This window comes from Enoplosus armatus, chromosome 4, assembly GCF_043641665.1.
Source record: "Enoplosus armatus isolate fEnoArm2 chromosome 4, fEnoArm2.hap1, whole genome shotgun sequence".
NCBI lineage: Eukaryota > Metazoa > Chordata > Actinopteri > Centrarchiformes > Enoplosidae > Enoplosus > Enoplosus armatus.
Genome location: NC_092183.1, coordinates 27,852,781 through 27,874,119, shown reverse-complemented (window position 1 = coordinate 27,874,119; position 21,339 = coordinate 27,852,781). Strand labels below are relative to the sequence as shown.

Here is a 21,339-nt window from a genome sequence, read left to right as displayed (position 1 = left end):
AGGTGAGTCATTTCCAGGCAGCTAGACTGACCATTTCATCACTGAAACATCAGATTAATTATTAGTCCGGTAACGTTACCTGTTTTTGTCTGTAGTTGTCAGATACCTGCAAAGTCTGAATCCGCTCCAACATAGACGATCTTTGATACCGGTGTCCATTGAATTCTGTCATGCTTCTCTTAAACCTAACTTAACTCAGTTTCAGACGTGGGCGCTTAGTAAGTACCATTTATACGCTCCTGTGTGTTTTAATGTGACTAGAGAGAGACTATAGTGAATTATTTAATGTCCAGCCAGGTGTCCATGGCTGGACATTAAAGGATTTAAAAACATGGAAGCGTTTGAAACCTGACGCAACACGAACACAGCTAATAGCTAACTTACGTAGCTAGCTAATACTGTATGGCGCAAGACTGTTGCAACCTTACGGGACAATAATTTACAGCGTAGTGACGTAGCATACATTTCATTTGTTATTACAGGACCACCTCGTACCCCCCCCCCCCCCCCCCCCATATCCACGAGCTGCGGAAGACCGGAAGTAAATTCCTTCAAAATAAAAGTAAGTGTATAAAAATATAACAGAAAACATGTTGCCATTAAAGTGATCTTAAGATATCCCAGAAGAGTACCTACATTTTAATCTAGCTGTAGCCATTTTTTGTTATTACCTGGGTTAGTTTAACAGTGGTAATACTTGTAACTCTCTGTACAACTCTATCCTGATAGTCAGCATGGGCATCAAAGTAGCTGTGAGCTGCACTGTGTTGTGCGTCCTACTGGATGTGGTTGTCACCACTGTCCTATACACACACGGATCACCCTTGACCACATTCAAAAAGGATGCCCTGGACTTTAACATCCTCCAGTCAGCGTTGGACCTCTGGGGGACTGCACTGCTCAGAGCCTCCCTGCTGCTGGGAGCCTCCATAGGGGTGACGTGGAATCGAGAAGACGGCCCACTGAGGGTCACTAAACTCACCACACTCATTCTCCTCATCTGCCTGATTGTCATCACCTACACCCTGGCGAAGATGCTGATGCTGACTGAGCTGGAGTCTCTGGCCCAGCAGCCCTGGTTGCTTAGCCTGATATGTTGGAATTGTGCCTCCTCTCTGGGTGTCATGCTTCTCTGGAGGCTGCTGGGGAACGAGTCCAACTCGGCGAGCAGCAGCAGCAGCAGCAGCAACAGCAACAGCAGCAGCAGCGACGGAGGAGGAAGGGGCTCTGAGGACACTGAAAAGCTGGTGGAGACAGCTGGTCAAGAGGAGCAGGAGGTGGGGTGTGAGAGGAAGAAGAAGGAGGAGGAGGGAAGCCAGGAGAAGGAGAAGACCAGCTCTGGCGCTACCCTGGGACGTCTGCTGAACTACTGCAGAAAGGATGGTGGGCTACTATCTGTAGCCGTCCTCTTCCTCCTCATCTCTGCTGTGTGTGAGTGTCCATGACATAGTAATATAAACCAGTCCAATCACAGTGTTTACACTGGTCTGTTACAAAGGATTGCAACACTCATGTGCAATAGCTCAACAGAGTCTTTCTATGGTTATTGTGTTTATGTACAGAGTCTGTAGGTTATGACTGTTTTACTCATTCTAGATTATATAACACAACTGAGGAGCTAGAACCAGAGAATCTCACAATTACTTAAATGATTAATTGATCGAAACAGCTGACAACTAATTGATTGATTGACTTATTGTTTCGGCTCTACTCTTAACTCATTTCAAAAGCTATTTTGGAAACAAATGTCTTTTCACTAAGCATCTTGGTTATTGACGACATCTAGGAAATCTAATCAGTTTCACAATGACCCAAAAGTATATGGATAGCCCTTACATTATATTCTGGTGTCTTTCTTGAACCTCCAGGCGAGGCCTTCATTCCTTACTACTATGGAAAAGCAATAGACAGCATTGTGGTTCACCAGAGCATGGAGTACTTCGCTAAGCCTGTGATCACACTGTCAGCACTGGCCTTTGCCAGGTGAGTATCTACAGGTTGTCTTCTGATGGTGGTGGTAGAGATGTGTGTCACTGTGTGCATTTTCCAAATAAAATACCTGGCCTTCAGAGAGACACTGTAATTACAGATCAGTATAAGGTGACACAGACATTTAATTTATTTATTTACTGTGACAGTAATTATGATTTTGTTGACATGAATCCATTATTGGACAGTACACAGAGATGGGAGGGATCAGGAAAGAGAGTGTGATGATGTAATGACGCATGACAAAGCTGCTAGACTGGTTGTGAAGTCAGGACTTCACATGTGTTGCATGTGCCAAACTTAAAGAGACTGAAATGCCTCCTGACACCTTCACCCTCTCTTCAGTTCACTTGCAATGGGAGTACGTGGAGGAGTCTTCACCCTGACATTTGCAAGATTAAACCTTCGGCTCAGGAACCATCTCTTCAGAACTCTGATGAGGCAGGAAATTGCCTTTTTTGATGAAAACCACACAGGTGATGTAGGACCACGGCACGTCCCTCTGTATGTGGGTCTTCTTCAGCAAAAGAGCAGTCCCTCTAATGTATTTATGCCGATATCCCCCTGTAGGTGACATCATTTCGCGTCTGTCAGCTGACACCACCCAGGTGAGTGACCTCATCTCCCAGAATGTCAACGTCTTCCTGCGGAGCACCATCAAGGGCATTGGCTTCTTTATCTTCATGTTTGGGATGTCCTGGAAGCTCACGCTGGTGACCATCATGGGGTTCCCCTTTATCGCCCTCGTCTCTAACCTTTACGGCGAATACTACAAGGTGAAGTGGTTCTGCGTCTGTGGTGGTCACTTAACTTGCAGATAGTATTAAATCATCGTCTTTGTGTTTTTCTTTCCAGAAATTGACCAAAGAGGTGCAAACCATCCTCGCAGAGGCCAATAAAGTCGCGGAAGAAACCATTTCAGCCATGAGGACAGTACGGAGCTTTGCCAACGAGGGCGGGGAGGCCGACTCCTACTACGCCAAGCTTTTGTCCATGTTCCAGCTCAACAAAAAACAAGCCCTGGCCTATGCTTGCTACATGTGGTCCAGTTGTGTAGGTATCACCAGTTGCCCCAATATGATTTATTAATTGACACCTGTATGTTACGGTGTGGCCATCAATAGATTTTGTGTGTATTTTTTCAGATCTCAGAGCTTGCTTTAGAGATTGCTATCCTCTACTATGGCGGCCACCTTGTAGTAACTGGTCAGATGAGCAGTGGCGCCTTGATATCGTTCTTCATATACATGCTCGAGCTGGGAGAGTGTCTTGAGGTACATGTTCTGTTCATTTCTTCCGTTACATGTTTGCAAAAACACTTCCAAGACACTAATGCCCCTTAACTGATGTTATGTGTGGTTTATCTTACAGAGTATAGCATCGGTGTACACAGGCCTCATGCAGGGTGTTGGAGCCGCTGAGAAGGTTTTCGAGTACCTGGACCGGAAACCCAAACACCCAGCTGACGGCACAGAGGCTCCAGACACATGCACCGGTCTGGTTGAATTTAAAGACATCACGTTTTCCTACCCGACACGCCCTGAGATAGATATTCTAAAGGTTTGTTCTGAGGGATCTTACTGCCACAGTGTGTTGATGAACGGTTCACACTATTCAAGACTGATCAGTTTGGCTTTAGTCAGGGGGTCACGTCTCATTCACTCAGATACCATTGATACCAGGGTTAGACTGATATATTGTGTATGTTTGCTAAAATATGAGGCCAGTAAAAGCCTTTTCTTTAAAATCTGGGTCTTTGTCTAAAGGTTACTTTACAAGGTTTTGTGCCCTTTCAGGAATACAGTTCTGGGGGGATCAAGCAGCATTACAATTTTCTCTAGTTCTGGATGTTTGAAAAAAAGAAATCCCCCCCTGAATTGTTGTGTTTTTTCAGGGAGTGTCGTTCACTCTGCGGCCTGGGGAGGTGACCGCCCTCGTGGGACCTTCAGGCAGTGGAAAGAGCTCCTGTGTGAGTCTACTGGAAAACTTCTACCCTCCTCAGCAAGGCCAAGTGCTGTTGGATGGGAAGCCAGTTCACACCTTCCAGCACGACTACCTCCACTCCAAGGTCGGTCTACGTCAGTGTAACTGATTGAGTTCAGCATTTAGGACAGGCTAGAACATGTCCTTTTTAAAAGACAGGGGTTATTCTTTATTTGTCTTATTGTCAACCAGTCTCATGTAAAGACCAAAACAATATGTTGTCTCTCAGTACTTTCCAAACTTTCCTACTCTGTTTGCGGCCCTGAAACGTTGCTCATTTATTGGGGACTATTTTCAGCTGTGGATGAACACACTGTGGCTGCTCTAGTGTATTAGAGGTGGACTCAAAATAAACAGTGCCCATGTTACTTGTAATGAAGGAACATGTGACAGTGTAGCTCACCGATGTGTTTAATAGTTTTTGGACGACAGTGGAGCTCTAAGGAATGAGATACATCAGACTTGCTACACACAATACTTCTTGTTACGATCAATTCATTGTTGGTTAACGGCTTTCACATATAAAGCCACCCACTTGTTATTTTGTTTCTGCAGGTAGCCCTTGTGGGCCAAGAGCCTGTCTTGTTTGCCCGGACGGTCGAGGAGAACATCACCTATGGCCTGACCGACATCTCCACGGAGGCCGTGAAGCAGGCTGCCAGCAAGGCTAATGCTCACGATTTCATCACCACCCTCCCTAAAGGCTATGAGACAAGTAATTATTATATGTGTTCATTTATAAGTCAGTTGAGACAATTGTCAGTGTTATTGTTAGATTGTAATGTATTACCCTCAAAATAGCTTCCCTGCGCTGCTCTCCTGCTAGCTGTTTTTTGGTTGATGGGATCTTGTCCCAAGTTACATCTTATTTATTACTTTGTTTTTAAAAGTACGTACTATGTAAATTATGTTGGAATAGATACAGTATTTATTGTTGACACTGAATTGTATTGGAGTGCAATTCCAGTTTGGCCAGGGACCTCTATGGCATGAGATCTGCCCTCTCTCTATGCTTATTTCCAGTCAAACATGGCCCCGTAAATATAAAAAGGAAATGAAGCTAACTGTCATCTGTGCTTCATAAAGATGAAGTCATGCAGCTGAATTATCGCTCCTGATTGTTCCCCAGGTGTTGGAGAGAAAGGCACCCAGTTGTCAGGGGGGCAGAAACAGAGGGTGGCCATTGCAAGAGCTCTCATCCGCCACCCTCGTGTTCTTATCCTGGACGAGGCGACGAGCGCCCTGGATGCAGAGAGTGAACACATCGTGAGTGAAGAGCTCCATTTACTAACCCAATAATCCAGTCGCATAGCCCTGTGATAAATACTACATCTGTGAACTTTTTAATCTCTGCGGTGTCTCCCGCAGGTGCAGCAGGCCCTGAACAACGTCATGCAGGAGCACACTGTGTTGGTGATCGCCCATCGGCTCAGCACAGTGGAGAAGGCCAACAACATCATCGTGATCGACAGGGGCCGCGTGGCCGAACAGGGGTCCCACAATCATCTGATGGCCAGCGGGGGGCTCTACTACAAGCTGGTGCAGAGGCAGGTCCTGGGCATCGAGACCGGGGCGGAGGTCCTGAACCCATCTGAAAGACTGAGCTGGAAGCATGACGGTGGAAGGCAGCGGAGGAGACGAAGCAGCAGCAGCAGCAGTGCCAGTGAGTCTGAGTGCAATGTGCGCTACTGAGAGTGAACTGCAGTGTGTGGAAATGGGATTGGACTGCTGGGTGTTTTTTGGAGGATATTTTGGGATTCAAACCATATGTATTGTAGAAGATATTGTGTGTAAATATTCAGTAGCTTAAAGTCCAACCATTTTCATGAAAAGAGCAGAAAATGTCCTCAAGCAGAATTTAGACAACAAAACACTCCGTGATGTATTTTAATGTGGAATTTCAAATCAGTTTGGGTTAAGATCCACTTGTAGACTAACTGAGTAGCATCAATAAGTTAAAAATAAAGAGTTGAATGTATGGAAAATAAAACTTGAATGAAACGCCTATATTATCACTCACTGACAATAGCCTTAAGAATAGGCTGCTGATGTACTGTATAAAGTGTGTGTGTGTGTTTTTAAATACCTCATTGTCACACTGCAGACAAATAAATGACAAATTACTTCCTCAGGATTTGTTTTTCCTTTTTATATTGATTTTACTGTGGCAGGTGTGGAAATATTTTAGTGTTGTCTTCTCAAGGCTTGTCAATTGTTATTATCATTTATTGTTATTATTATTATTATTATTATTATATATTATTATTTATTATTATCATTTGTAATTCCACAAGTAAGTTCTGTAATGACTGCAAAGAAAAGACGGGTGCCTTTGTCTGTTGAACTGAATGCACTATAGAGATCTATGGTTGTCTGTCTGTGGCGAGGATAAATGTATTTATGACACTACATACATAATGTAAATCACTACAATAAAAAAAACATGAAATTAACACTAAAAAATACACTGCATGTCGGCGTTGATGGAAACAAACATGTTGGATTAAAGCCAAATGCTGCATTTAATGTGTCCTCGTAAACCCCTCCTACATTTTCAGGTTTTATTGGATGTAAACGTGGATTGTGAAACATTGGTGGTATTTTGAAGGGTGTTTTCTCAAGTATCATAGAATATTATGACCACCCTATTCATATTTTATCGCGTTGTTTAAATATTATTCGGCAGCAACCACTCTTGAACCCCTGTCAGGAACAAAGCTAGTGCCAGTCCCAATGTTGTCTGTCTCACTCCTGCCAGAAGCTAGGTGTGTGGTGAGGACTTTCATTTATAGATAAGATATTTTGCCGCCAAAGTAAAATTCTGTCTGATATTATAGTGTTAAGAAGTGGCTGACTGAGTCGAATTTAGTAAAAGATTCAGCCAGCGCCACATCTTCATTATTGCTCAATTGACGCCCAGTGTGGGGCTTGCCGGTAATTGCAATATTTCTGACAGCACGTAAAGGCATCACTGGGCCTGTATCCTCTCTGACTACTTCCTGTAAGGGAAGCTCAGTCAGCTGTCACAATCTGAAAGGCGAGTAGAGGGACCACAGGCGAGGAGAAACGCACAACAAGAGCTAAAATGTCTAGTTTTTCCAACAAGTTTAGCGGCTACACGATGACTCAACTGAACGAAATTCTGGAGGACGACGAAAAACTCACGAAAATGGTGCAGGAGATGGATGAGGTATGTTGAGCTCCTCGCTTTTGTAGTCCAACGTTAGCTACTGACTCCCTTTTCTCGGTCACTGTGTTCCCCCCCCCCTCCCCTCTACCCTTTGTTGTGCTTTCCCAACATACGCTCGGTACAGTTACGGAAATGGTTGCTTCGAATCACATTTAGGATTTGACCATAAATATGTGTTGTCAACCGAACTTCAATGTCCCGAAACCTAAAATAGGGTTACATATCGTTAACCTTGGGACGGAGCAGGGGCGAGCATTGTCTCAAGTTTAAACACACGAGGATTCCCAGTTTGCGACGTTGTTGCTAAAAAAAAAAATTGTACTTCTCTAGACAGCAGAAGCACGCCTATATTCCGTTGTACGTAGGAACAATAATACGTTTTAATGGCCATACTAATGCTGAGTCATTTTCAGAAAACATTCAAATATAAGCAATGGCCTAGCTTCCGTCACTCTTTTCAGACAGGTCGTCATGCCAAACTCCGTTCACAGATCTGGCAATTTATGGCTGACTTTTCTGCAGTCACAGGTAGACCAATAATTACCGAGGGAAACAAAACTTAATCCCCTTATCTAGAATCTGAATGATTAACCAGCTCTATGGACACCCAGTACCATACATAATACTTACAGCATTATAACAACATGGATGTAATTCGCATCAGTTGCTGTAGATTCAGACTATTTACATGAGACTATTTTATACAGTCAGAATTGGTCTAACACTAACTAAAACATTGGTTGACACTTTCAGAGTTGCTTCTCCATTGCTTCTACATACATCTGGACTCAGTGGCCCTGCTCCAGTAGCACAAGGACTCAGCAATTTCCAATTAATGTGTACCTGCTTTGCACTCTATCATAAGTCTGCCCTTGTCATGATAAGCAGCTGATAAGCCTCAGTTTTTCCATATTTGCAGCGATTACAGGCCATAGTCCCTAGAAAGGTTTTACCGCTGACAGAAATTTGCCATATCAAGAGGGAGTGCGAAGAGATTAGACAGATTTTTTAGGATTTGTGCTTCTGATTATTTCCCATGCTGCTGCTCCTTCCAAAATAGTCACTTCCAGTGTGGGCTTTAATCCACCCTCATGTCCTCCTGCTGAATCAGCCCCGCCACATCCCTGGTGTCGGAAGAATTTTCCCACTGTACTCTTCCTCTGTTTCTTACCCTACAACTTGGACCTGGTCAGTAATTACAAATGTTAAACATTTCCAGGACGCAGGGGGTTTTCTTGTTGTCATGGTGCTGTGGCTTTCACTCTGGCAGTCTCATTTAAGCTCATTTTGCGTAAGAGTGAGGACCCATTGCCTAAACTGTGATCAAAGCCCCCGCTTCTCAGACATGAGAAACTATATAAGCTACTATTTGTCAGCTGAAGCCATTTCATCTTGCAAAAGCAAGCACAGCACAGTATGGTGTTATTAGCTATCAGGATGAATGTTGTGCTGTGAGCCGGCCTTCTGTGTTGTCAGTTCTGGTTTTGATACACACCCTGTCTGATTGTCTCCATGGTTTCATTGTCCTTTTCCCGTTGGTTACACAGAGGGAGGGACTTGTTTACTGCAATGTCACTGCAGTTGTTGACTTAAATCAGTCGTAAGATCACGGGAGAGATGGAAGAGAAGCAGCCAAGTAAAGACATGCCTGAGCCAAAGGTGGAACTGTCGGGGAAATTCTTTCTTTATAATTCACGGGACGGGAACAAAGGCAGTGGGTGTCATGAGGCGTTGACTGAAACCCGAGAGTGCTGAGAAGCATACAGCTGTAGTATGTAGACACAAACCCTTGCCCCATTGCCTGAGATGTAGACACATGCTTTGCTGCAGGCTTCTCACTTCGCAAAACGCACACTGAAGGCAGCACATGTGTTGTTTAGATTCAGTGCATCCTGTGCTTTCACGTGAATGCACAAATCTACCTGTGAATACTGTGTGTCACTAATATTGTGCTACTCTAAATGCAACTTGTATGTATGTGTGTAATAGTAGGCTGTTTGTGGCAAGCTCAGGTCACAACATGCATACATACATTGTAGCATCTTTTCAGCAACATTTTGAGCGTCCACTGAGCTAAAGCCAGCCTGACCTCAATTTGAAGGTGACCCACTTTTCTTTTTCTTTTCTTTTTTTTTTCCTAATGTCCCCACATAATGTCGAGGCACATTTAAGCTTTCTTATTATACTTAACATTTTGAAGTGAGTCGAGATTAAGCTCAGTACCATCTCTCCCGCCCCGGGCTTCTTATCTTTTCGAGGCCCTCACTAATCCTCGAACGGGTTTGACAGCGCATGCATGCAGAAGTTCAAGTCCAGTTCTATCAATTTACCACGGAAAAGATATTTTAACGTCTCGGTGCACAAGTGCCTTGCTCAAGGGCTGTTTTTGAATTTGGATAGATTCAGGCATTTACATGCTTTTTCTAATTATACTAATTATAGCCCTACTGATACTGGATTTTTGAGTCCGATACTAATATCGATATTTAGAAATTTCATTTCTCATAACCGTATATCAGCTGTACTGTATAAAGTATGAACAATCAATCTTCATATGGATCCCTTAGATTGTTTATGACCAAGATCCAGCCTGGCACTGTCTGCTTGTATCACTTCTACACTTGCTTATATTACTTCTATACTTCTCTAATAGACATTTTGGTTTTGGGTGGGAGAGTCAGGGGGCTCGGGGGAACACCACCTGTTCACTTCTCTGGTTCAGAGTTCTCTAGCCAAAGTTGGGTTTCAAAACTCGGCACGTCTACCTCTTTTGTAGCGACACACAGTTCCTGTGAGACATTTTTTATGTGGCCTTATTGTGGTTACACCGAACAAAGGAAGAAGGAAATGCATCTGCCATTTGAGCATGCTGAGCTTCCAATTTTGGAGGAATTACTTATTTGTCAGTGGTGTATTACAGCGACCTGCATCTAATTGTGGGTTATTACACTAGCTCTCCAGCATTCAGGTCTGTGGTCCATCCAGACAAGCTCCTAACCTACATTTCCTGTGATCATTTCAAGCCTTTTGGGAGAGAGTGGAGTACCCCCCCACCCCAGCAAACAATTATGTGTTTGGTTTGACAGAACGAGCCTGCAGTTATGGATGCTATTTAAAGGTCTGCTTCTTCAGTGGGCCACTATGAATGATAAAAATTGGCTTTTGCTAAAGGGAAGTTGGTCACCTCAGGATGGGATGGTGCAAAGTGCAGCGGTGATGATAGACATATTTAGCTGCTTTTCCTGTGTGTAATAGTGTTTTTCCCCATTCGCTCCAACTGCCAAACAAAGCCTTCCTCAGTCACCTCAGTCAACTATTCCATAATCATGACCTACGCTACGGTGTATATTTAGAGTTTTCCTACATGTTCCCACCCAATCCTGGTTCTATCTGCACATACAACGTGTTGGTTGGATGTGTGAAATTAGTCATTTGAGAAGCAGTAGGAGACCTTTTTTTTTTGTAATTTTTATTTAATCCTCCACTGTTCACTCTGTAGCATGTTGTTCGTCCCACCTGTCATCATCGTTTCAGTTCGAACCTGCAGTAAAGGGGCTTGCATTACAAATGGGAGGTGTTTGGTTTGAAAGGCCTGGTCATTCAGGAGGCAGGGGAAGTCGAAAAGAAAGATGCTATGGAGTTGCATTATGGGACATGTAGGACGCAGTGTTCCTGCAGCTATTCTTCCAAGATGGCTACTTCCACTGCTAGCCTTGTAGTCACATCGTTAAAATAGCCAAAAGTAGTGAAACCAGATACAAACGTACTGTGTGTACCTCCTTTTCAGCTGTACCGATCATTTAGAGCTGGAACGATTAATCGCTTAGTTGATCGACAGGAGGATAAAATGCATCCATTAATGGTAATGGTTTAATCGTTGTTTTACGAGCAAAAAGTAGTGAAAAAAAATGCTACCCATTCTGAGGTTGCTGCTTCTCAAATGGCAGGGTTTGCTGCTTCTCTCTGTCATATGTAATACTGAAGTGAAGACCTTTTTTGGGTCTTGGACTTTTTGGTCAGTTTAAACAAGTGATTCATCGAAATAATTATTAGCGGATTAATCGCATCGTAATTACACGTGAATGCGACCTAACTAAAAACACTGATGATGGCCATCTCCATTTAGGCGTCCCAGGAAATCCCTATTCACTACATAGGGCACTATATAGACAGAGTGTTCCCAAAACTACACTACGCCTGTCAGAGTTACGCAAAGTGATAATACTACATGCACTGCTCACTATAGAGTCTACTGCTGAGCGTCACATAGGGAAGAGTGAACGGGTGAAGGAGGGAGGGATTCTGGACACAGCAGTACACCACAGCAGGGTCCAGGTACTGGCACACCTGAATGAAATGCAGCCATGATTCATGTTATCAGGTACACCTGTGGCTTTCCTGCAATGACACGTCAGAGCATTTTGTCCTGTGGTTTAGTGACACGGTAGCCATTACAACTTATCATCTAGTATAGCCAGACAGGTACAACAAAATAACAAATAGCTACCTTCAGTAATGGCCTTGCAGGTGTTTTGCAGCCTCTATAGTTTTTCAAACATATTTCAGTTTTATGTGTTTTGAATTTTTGAAATGAGACATCACACTGCTGAAAGTAGATAAAGTTTTCTTCTTTTCTTTGTCTTTTTCTAAACATGTGAAGAGGCTTGTGGGAGTTGTGTGAAAACTTGCAGGTGTGATAAGTCATCGTTAATATTCCCTACAATCACGTTTTCTTTCTTTTTTGTTTCTTAGGTGCTTCTTTGTGAATTGTAGAGAATGACTTCCTTCACGAGGTTAACCTTGAGTCTGGTCACGTAAGACTTAAGATTCTGCATTGAGGGAAGTGCAAAGGTAATGCCATAAAGACAGTTCTCACGTGTTTTTTTTTTCTTTTTGTAGATGCAGGAAGTCCAGCAGAGCAAGGAGATGACGCTGGTCAACAACCGGACCCTGGCAGAGCAGAACCTCGCCCTGCAGCCCCGACTGGAGCACAAGAAGGAGCAGCTCACCAAGCGTTACAGCTGCCTTCAGGAGAACTTTGAGTCCTATCACCTGCGCAAATCCACCCTAGGTACAGCAGCAGCACGGCTATCGCAAGGAAGAAAAGCGCCTTTTATTGATGAGTTAGTCCCAGTGTCTCGGATGTTTAATGTTACCCGGCCCTTAGAAGATTTAAACACGCGGGACAAGCTTCAAACAGAGCATATGGCGTCTGCAGTTTTTTTAATATTATAAATTTTTCGAGAAAACATGCCAAACATGATCTGGCGTCAGGTTCTCATGTATGACAGTACACTGAATATCTTAAGGTTTGAGGCTGTTAGACAGACAGAAGAAAGCTAAGATGGAGACAGATGGGAAATTGGGAACGCCGTTTTTACTACGAATCGATTAATTGGAAAAGCAACACATTTCCTGTCGATCTCTTTTGATACCAAACTGAGTAAAATAGCACTAGTTTTAGTTTGTGTATGTTATTAACATAAAGTCCACACACGTCTTCTTCCCACAGAAAAGACATCAGGGCATGCAATACCTTTTCCACAGCGCAGTGTGTCTGCACTCGTAACAGGTTTATTTCTCACTTCAGCTCTACGTTAAAACATGTTAAAACAAACCCAGTGTAAGAGTGGTTGCCACTTTCCGCTTTCAGTTTAAGTCATCATCAGAGGAAGCTGAGGTGTTATGTAATGTTTTTTTTTCCCCACTTGTGTTTGTTCTTATTCTGCATGAACATGAGCTGAAGAGACCTGTTTCACCAGTTCACATGTTTCCCGTCAGACGCTGTAGAAGCTCCCTTTTTACTACAAGCCCTGTTGTCACGTCACTGAACTCCGTCGGGGTTGAGCAAGTTCCATCTCCACTGTGGGATCTTTACAGTGCGGAGGCTTATAGAGGGGCCATAATATATACCTTACTGACACACCTTCACAGTACTTCCCAGTGTGTGAAGAAGACGGAGTGACGATACTTGTGACCTTGTTGACGCAGCGGTTGCCAAGCAGCCCTCTCAAAATAGCATGCTAGCCATTCACTGCTCTGCTACACTGATAAAAGTTTGTCTTTGCCTTCTTTCCTGCGAGGCATGCAGACTGAAAGCCTGGTGCTATCATGTTATATAACACACACAAAGGTTGTCACAGTCTTCATGAGCTTCCAAACGTTGTAGTTTTTATTGCTTTAAGGACAGAATTGAAGTTGAGTCTTATCTAAACAGGGTTACTGCTCTGTTTACAGAAAAAAAGGGGCTCTACTAAATATATTAGTTGTTTTGCTTGTTGACTGTTTCATTTAAGGTTTCAATGACAACCTTTTGCTTTACAACATGAAGCAGCAGAACATTCCAGGCCTCTGTCTTGATGGGCGGCATTTCTCATACAGGAGTCAGTACGCTGATGCAGCGCTGCAGGTCTGTGGCTTTGTCTGTTGGCAGCATGCGATGGCTTTTGTCAAATGTAGGTTACTCGGCCCCCCACCCTCCGTCTTGCATGCACTGGCCGGCCTAGTTGTGGATTTGCTGTAGAGCAGCTGGGGAAGGACAGCGATGCTCAGAGCTGAGAGAAACGCAGCCGTTTGACCCAGATGAAATATCCAGCGTGCAGTGGCTCGCCGTGTCGGCGTTTGCTCACGGCACCGCCCTCCCCAACCTGTTCTCCAGGAAATGTGCGGCCTCTGCATCGCCCTTCGCTCTCCATTAGGCTCTGGAGGCCAAAATGGCAGGGCAGCCCCATCACCACCACCACCATCATCCACGGCAGCCCACAGTGGGCCATTGTGCTGCCAGGCAAGCTGGTGTAAAACAGCCAGAGTGGGTGGGAGGGAGTGGTGGATGATGGGACCGGCAGGCGGGGTGAGAGAGAGAGGCAGTGAGGCAGTCCAAATTCCCCCCCCCTTTTCTCAGATTCACAGCAGAGGTTGATGTGGATTCATTTACTAAATGGCTGTCTCATGATCTGCAGGCCCAGACTGCGTTGGGCACTCGGCAGGCTCTCCGCTCAGCCAGAGAATCGCAGCTTTGTGCGGAGGAGTGCTGCTGATATGCCTAAGAGTCCGCCTTGTTGTGGGAGACAGAAAGGAATGGGAGTTCACCCTGGAAAAAAGGCTGTGTCAAGAATGAAGCCTGTGTCTTTTGAACGCGTTCTCTATTCATTTTAAACTCTGCCAGTAAAATTTGGCAAAGCCAACATGAGGTTTTGGGATCTAGTGCCAACAATTCAGAGATAAAAATGTTTGATAACCAGTTGTTGTTGTTTCTGGAATCCCTCAAAACCATTTTTCTTTGCTTATTATTTGTCAAAGCCAGCCAGAGCAGAAATTACACAACAAGTTGCACATGTTTTTTTTTTGTTTTTTTTTATGTTTGTCCCCCACAGGTCAGCTTGCTGACATATTTAACAAGAAAAGTGGCTCGGCTGCTCTTTATGTAATGTTGATCATTAACGCTGCTATTCTGTATGATGCACAGTGGTCACAACAGTCAGGCACGCACCTAGTGATCTAACTGTAAGGTTGTTGATTATGATGCTGGCACAACTGAGTGAAGCAGCTTGAACTTTAGTCATGTTTTTACTGTCTGGTCTTTTTATCAGAGAGAGCTAATACTCACTGTCAAATGCAGTAAATGTTAGAACAGGAAATGGACCTGGCCCTTCCACTCCTGTTGTCAAGGCTATCCACAAGATGTGTCACTCGCCACATCTCCCAGGCAGATAGCGTTGTTTATTGCCAAGCTGTTTTTATTGCCAAATTGAGAAGTGATATACCAATGTGATGAGGTTGTGTGACATTTTAACTGTGTTCCTACCTCATGGAAGGGCATTATTTGTGTGCTCAATAGCAGAAAGCAGACTTACACACTGCGTTCTTATTTTCTTTTGCCTTTCACACACTTAATCACCATCTCTCATTCACCCGTTTTATCCCTTAATTAACCCGTGGAGCATGTTTGAAATTCACTAGTGACAGTGTGGAGGGAAGTTAAGGGCCTGGCTTAAGGGCATACCCATGACAATAGAGGTTACATGATTTCAAACTGAATATTGCTAGCTGGAGGTTCTCCTTTTGATCAGGACTAGTGATTGTATTTGTGTTGTTAGTGTTAAGTATTAAGCCATACAAGTCTTTGCTGTGAGGTGACTTAAACCGGGAAAGCTGCTAATCAGTATGGCTTTCAGTGGAGAGTCATGATGTTGCATCGTGGGTTTTAGCCTTGGCTTTAGGGATGAAGCTGTGGGTCTGTCTGTCTGTCTGTTGGTCAGTCCACCGCTTTGGTCCTGACTGCAATATGCAGAAACATCCACTAGATGGCTTGGCCAAAGCTCTGTACAGACATGAATGTTTCCCAGAGGTTGGACGTAATGAGTTTGGTGATTGAAATAATAATTATTTGACATTTGGTACAGACATCCTGGTCCCCCCCTCAGTTCTCCCCAGATCCTTTAAACTTTTCGTCATCGTCAGGTCAAAAACAGTTTGCGGCAATTGGCAAACTAGTGTAGTGAACATGGAAGACGTAACAGCTAAATATCAACAACATGTCAGTATTGTTATTGTGAGAGCATGTTGGCATGCTGCTGGTACAGCCTCATGGAAAAAAAGATATTCAACATCAGTTATGGAGATTTGAGTGCAGAAATATTGTTAATACCTGGGCTGATGTATACTGCAGTCAATGTCCAGTGCATAAATGAATCGGCCTCGATCTTTGTTCCCTTGGTGGCCATGCATAGAGGGAGGCCTACAGTAGAATAGCATATCAGGTTAGACTGGAGTCGCTCCTGTAATTAGAGATCCACGATATTGTGTCTAGGGTTGGGCAATGACGGGGAGTTGACGGTGCTATAGCGGAGATCAGTAACTACTGATGTGTCATTGTTCTTATTGCCAGAGTGCCGCCATGCGTGTATGCAATCCCAGCTCCAGTTGGTGTTGACTTTCAGTCCTGCTTAGGAACACAAACAGAACAGGCTCCCTCCTTAGAGACACCCAAGTCAGTTTCAGTTGACTCAGTGGGGCACTGCGAGCTCGAAGCAAACACAGAGGCGTTATGGCTGTTTGGATGTGCCATTCACAGGACCAATACTGGCAGATTTCACATATTCTGCCTCAGCTTTGTGTGACAGGCTCATTAAAATCTGTTATTACCAACACGTCCATTTCAGCAGAGGGAATAGCTTTTTTTGTTTGTTTGTTTTTTCTCGAATGAGCTCCTTGGTTAATTTAGGCATGGATCACTCTTAATCCACAATGCATCTGTGTTGCTTCGTGCAAGCACTGTGTGCTGTGTAAACGGTACACCAAGTGTGTTGAAAAGATTGTGTCAAGGAGGTGGTGAACTGTAGTATTCTGTTACTACAAATGTTGTCGTCGCTCTGGTTCACATACAAAATGGAGTAAAATAACACAAGGTTTAGTGTGTATACGCATTATTACAATTAAGTCCTTTATAACAAAAAATTAGGCCATGCAACGTCTTTATTACACCTTAGCGTGCCTGCGGTATTAACAGATCTTCACATTTAAGTGTAGTGTTCAGTGCAATCAGTCCAATATGTGTTTAGTGTGTGATGTTGCGTGCTGAGGCTTCATTGACATGTATGGTGGGTGGTATGGGCTGGCTTTGCTTTGACTATACTATACTTTGAAATACCGAATAAACAGTTCTCCCTGATCCGCTAACAATCTCTTTACACAATGTTAAGTCTCACCACTATAAAGACTGGACATGCCTTCGCTCAGTTCAGGTCCAGCAGAATAATAACGTTTGTGCTGTTTCTCTGTCTTGTTATTTAACAGACCACACGTCAGGAAACACCTCCCTGGACACTTTGCTGGCCCTACTGCAGGCGGAGGGAGCCAAAATAGAAGAGGAGACAGAGGTAAGCATTATACTGCTCACTCCATGGATGACTTCATGTATCCCTCAGTGACACCAGACAGTAATTCAAATACCTGCCGTACCAGTTGTTGATGTCCTCCCCTACAGAGGCTTCATTGTTCAAGTCAAAAGCCCCTTTCACACACACACACACACACACGGTCTATTCCTGAAATGTTCAAGAACATTTCCTGCTCGGAGTCATGTGTGAATGGGAGCAGGGATCGATATTCAGGGAAATCTGTGCAGCCAGTTTCCCACCTCAAGACCTGGTAACACATCAGGGAAAGTGCCGGTACGGCTGCGTTGTGAATGAAAGCAGTAACATTGCAGGGACAAGCACGTAAAGGGTCATGTCATCTCACGACGCTTTCACATGGAGCGAGCGAACCAACCACAAGACTCCGCTGATTTGAATCAGCGACTTGTCTAAGGTTGCCCTGGCAATTACTTGTCTCGCTAACAAAACACATTACCAGAACATTGACACCGGACAGAAACCGCTCTGTGAACTGAGTTAACAGTTTTAGTCAAGCATAGAGGCTGTATTATGTGTAGTTCTGCTTGTGTCTGTGTTTGTCTTGCAGTTGGTTTGTAACACAAACAGCCAGCGGCAAATCATTTTTTTACCTCTTCCCATACTATATCTTCATTTATTTATCCTCGGATCCTCCGCCACTTGTTGAGGTGTCAAATTGGCCCTGACAACATTTTAGCCAAAGGGCTATGTGGTCGCTGTTGACAGCTATTGACGTATGGTGTGAATGCAGCATAAAAGTTCAAATCTAACAACATAAACATCACTCTTGTGTAATGCAGAAATGATTCGATTTCTGATCATTTTAAAAGTCTCTTCTGACAGGCGTTTGTGATTATTTTTTCATTTTTACTGAATAAATCGTTCAAAAAAAGGATCATTAGATGATCTTTTTAAAATGTTAAATCCCACAGCAGTTCATGAGTGTCTGGCTTTGGTTCTTTGTGATTTTCCTCGGATGCTATTTCCATCTTCATGACTCACGTTGGCTCTCAACTTGGTGTTGAATAAGACTCAGAAGGGACTTCTCTATTCTCTCTCTAAAACGGTCCCAAATGTCCTTACTTCTGTCAACAGAATATGGCCGATTCGTTCCTGGATGGCGACATGACCCTGGATTCCTTCATTGATGCCTACCAGAGCAACAGGAAGCTGGCCCACTTGAGAAGGGTGAAGATCGAGAAGCTGCAAGAAATGGTGCTAAATGGCCAGCGACTCCCCCAGGCGTCGGTCCCCACCTCCCGATCTCAGGATGTGTCGGCAGCAGCCAGACCCTCATCCTCCTCCCTCCTCAACGAGGCCAACATCAATGCTTCCCCTGTCGCCCAGCCGAGGAGGAAACCCCCACCTCCTCCATCCCAGCCGGCCCCAATTCTAAATCCAGCTCCAGCTCCAACCGCTGCCCCCCAGCCTCCTGTCTTCTACTCAGCCTCGCCGTACCCGCCAATCCCTCCCAGAACAGGCCAACCCTTCCCCAACGTCCCCTCTGGCTACCCCAACCACTTCCTATCTCAGTACCCCCCAGCTTTGCCTCAGAGGCCCTCACCTCGTATGGCCCCGCAGCCTGGCTTCATCATGCAGTAAATAGAAGCAGATGCCACTCACAGGACACAGTGTGTGTCGTGGACTTTTCACTACTGGAACTCGTCTGAGAACTACTTTTTCTAGGTCGTCGGCCTTCTTGGAATACGACCAATCACATCCCAAAAGAAGGCCGACCCGCGCTGGCTGGTCTGGTCACGTTCAGCTGAAGCCGATCTTCAATAATCTCTGTGGTTTCGCGCTCACCTCTCACTCCCATCAACACTCCCAACACCAACAAAAAAAAAAAAAGACGCGACGAGGTCGGCCTTGACCCTCGCTAGCCTGAGTCCCGTGGAAGGACCCAATGCAGGCTGTATTGAAACGTCTATGGGTCACTGACCTGGATACTTTATCAGCACTTTCTGTCTCCTGGCAGTGCCCTCAGCTCTGATTGCCCATTAGTTTTGAGTCTCTTGCCTCCCTTCAAACACGTTCCTCAAGCTCCTGCGGGACACTTTAGTCATTCAAAAAAGGGTTTGATTAGTCATCTCCATCTGCAGCATACTAATTTACTGGTAATGTATATGCAAGCAAAGAGACCCTAATTACTGTGCAGTTTTGATGAAAATATCATATCCCAGAATATATTCAGGCGAAACTGCATCTATGCTGTGATTTTTTTTTAAATATATATATATATATAAAAATTCACAAGGTACATAAAAATATTTGAATTTCAACATCTTTTCATGATATAGTACTAATGGAGTTATGTTAATAATAGCCAGGATAGACAGATTAACATGTGTAAAGGAGGGCTTTGGTTGGTGTATCTCTTCTTCAATGTGTGGGTGTGTCTCTCGAGAGAGTCCAGAGACCTGCCTGGTCCAAGATGGCTGACGTTTGTGCTTGGTCCATCTCAGGGCAGAGGTCAAAAGGGAGTTGGAAGGAGAGGATTAGGTGGCTGAGCTATTGTAACAAATGACTAGGCCTGTAGAGCCTTGCCTGAAATGAAGGATTCATGTATAGCCATACAGTACACTTCGGACATGTGTTGTTTTCTGTGGGTTCCTGTTGTAATGCAACACTCCTTTATGATGTCCATTGTCTTTAACACCCTCACTTGGGATTTGGAGATGATGCCAACAGTTCTTTGGATCTACATGGTCCTGTTCAGTTTTCCGTCACACTGAGCACCAAAGACTTCCCACATCACTCTGTTCAAACGTTTTTGCTAAGATTTTTTAAAATTTTTTTATGTAAGTGAAACATTTAGTGAGGTAATCCACCATTGTTCCCAACATATCTGTTTGTGACGTTGAGCTGAAACACTCTTTTTGTAAAACATGCAAGCCAGATTTCAGAGGAACTTGCAAGGTCAACCTGGCTTTGGGAGGAAACTTTTTTCTGGTGCGATTTAGAAAATCACTTTTTTCCTCCCGACTGCTGTCGCTGTGCACTGTTGAAGAGCCACGAGTGCCTACACTTGAAGTGACGTTTGAACACGTCCTGCTGACAACTCCATATTTCTCTATGCCCAGCTGTAGAGGTTAGAACCCCCCCCCTTCTCCCAAACCCTTCAAAGAAAAACCTGGCCAAGCATTTGGACTTCTCCTCCTGCTACTGATTTCATATTCCACCAGAAGGTAGAAAAAGGCAGTGTCTGCCTGTCTCCGTCAGGCTTTGCTTTCCCACTGGAAGCACGCCAGAATAGAGCGACACTGAACGTGTGCCAGAGAGACAAGAGACGCCCTCAGGCTGTGTGCCTAGTGGTGCTTGTGCTTGTTCTTCTCTTCCATTGCATTGTGGTTTGCCTGGGATAAATTTGAGAGATTTTAGCATGTGTTGTTATTGCTGTTTTTTTTTTGTTTTTTTTATAAATTGGTGAAATAACAGGGCTCTTGAAATGTTTTGTGTCATATCTTGGTGATAATACTTCACCTCAAGGCAAAGAAGTGGACCACAGAATGGACAAAGCATACTTGTCAGCAGGCAGAACTACAGAAATAACAGAAGCTAAAGTGTCAGTGTCTTGATGAACCAGCATTTCTAACAACTAACAATGGATTATTCTTTTGTGCATGGCCTTTGCTCTGTGTTCAGTCTGAAGATTCCTCTTTAATCCTTTTTTTTTTTTTTTAGCTATTGAGCTGCTTTTTACGTTTGAACTGATCCTCTGTATCCATTGTTTTATATGTGGTTGGTGATATTTTCAGTGTAATGTTGTAGGTATTGACTTATAATGAATGTTTAAGTGGAATTTAATGCTATTTTCAAGTTCAATAAACCTCAAATTTTTGTACATGTTTTTATTCAGTTGCTTTATTATTACACACTGAACACATCGGACCTCTCACTGTCTCACAAGTCTTCCGGTTGGCGTATGCAGCGACGTCTCATAAGTATAGGCTGCAGTTCTACACTGAGCAACATATTTTTGAAAATGAAACAAGACAGCCACCTAGTGTTCCTGGGTTGATAATGACTGAAAATTTTCCATAACACAACTTGAAAATCCAGTTTCATGGTGCCATGTTAATAAATGTTGCCGGCCATCTCTTACAATGCTTCATAAAAAAATCTATATTTATTTGAATATTTCTCTACTCTATTTATATCTCTATCAATTATATCTCACAGTCTCCAAATGATATTTTAGATATCATTTGTAATCTATGTGTTCTGTCACCCACTGTGTTGCAGACTGGTTGTCTGGAATACTGGAATGTGACTTATTTG

General features: G+C 43.8%; 2 protein-coding genes across 2 annotated transcripts; both read left to right on the top strand.

Moving 5' to 3' along the window:
- Positions 1 to 734: 734 nt before the first annotated feature.
- Positions 735 to 6,080, top strand: abcb9 (ATP-binding cassette, sub-family B (MDR/TAP), member 9). The gene is made up of 11 exons (XM_070904023.1): positions 735 to 1,431; positions 1,869 to 1,983; positions 2,335 to 2,465; positions 2,560 to 2,765; positions 2,845 to 3,042; positions 3,135 to 3,263; positions 3,361 to 3,549; positions 3,884 to 4,057; positions 4,528 to 4,687; positions 5,102 to 5,238; positions 5,341 to 6,080. The coding sequence occupies exons 1-11, from the start codon at positions 735 to 737 to the stop codon at positions 5,662 to 5,664; spliced, it is 2,460 nt and encodes an 819-aa protein (XP_070760124.1). The 3' UTR covers positions 5,665 to 6,080.
- A 939-nt stretch (positions 6,081 to 7,019) lies between these two features.
- Positions 7,020 to 20,876, top strand: vps37ba (VPS37B subunit of ESCRT-I a). Its single transcript, XM_070904388.1, has 4 exons — positions 7,020 to 7,162; positions 12,062 to 12,233; positions 16,958 to 17,040; positions 18,154 to 20,876. Exons 1-4 carry the CDS (start codon positions 7,058 to 7,060, stop codon positions 18,658 to 18,660), a joined length of 867 nt encoding a protein of 288 aa, XP_070760489.1. The 5' UTR covers positions 7,020 to 7,057; the 3' UTR covers positions 18,661 to 20,876.
- Positions 20,877 to 21,339: the final 463 nt, after the last annotated feature.

Excerpts from the sequence above, each read along its gene's own strand:
- abcb9 (XM_070904023.1), top strand. The coding sequence starts at position 735 with ATGGGCATCAAAGTAGCTGTGAGCTGCACTGTGTTGTGCGTCCTACTG. Across the intron at positions 2,766-2,844 it reads TTTACGGCGAATACTACAAG|AAATTGACCAAAGAGGTGCA; the intron begins GTGAAGTGGTTC and ends TTTTCTTTCCAG. Across the intron at positions 5,239-5,340 it reads ATGCAGAGAGTGAACACATC|GTGCAGCAGGCCCTGAACAA; the intron begins GTGAGTGAAGAG and ends TGTCTCCCGCAG.
- vps37ba (XM_070904388.1), top strand. The coding sequence starts at position 7,058 with ATGTCTAGTTTTTCCAACAAGTTTAGCGGCTACACGATGACTCAACTG. Across the intron at positions 7,163-12,061 it reads TGGTGCAGGAGATGGATGAG|ATGCAGGAAGTCCAGCAGAG; the intron begins GTATGTTGAGCT and ends TTCTTTTTGTAG. Across the intron at positions 12,234-16,957 it reads CCTGCGCAAATCCACCCTAG|ACCACACGTCAGGAAACACC; the intron begins GTACAGCAGCAG and ends GTTATTTAACAG.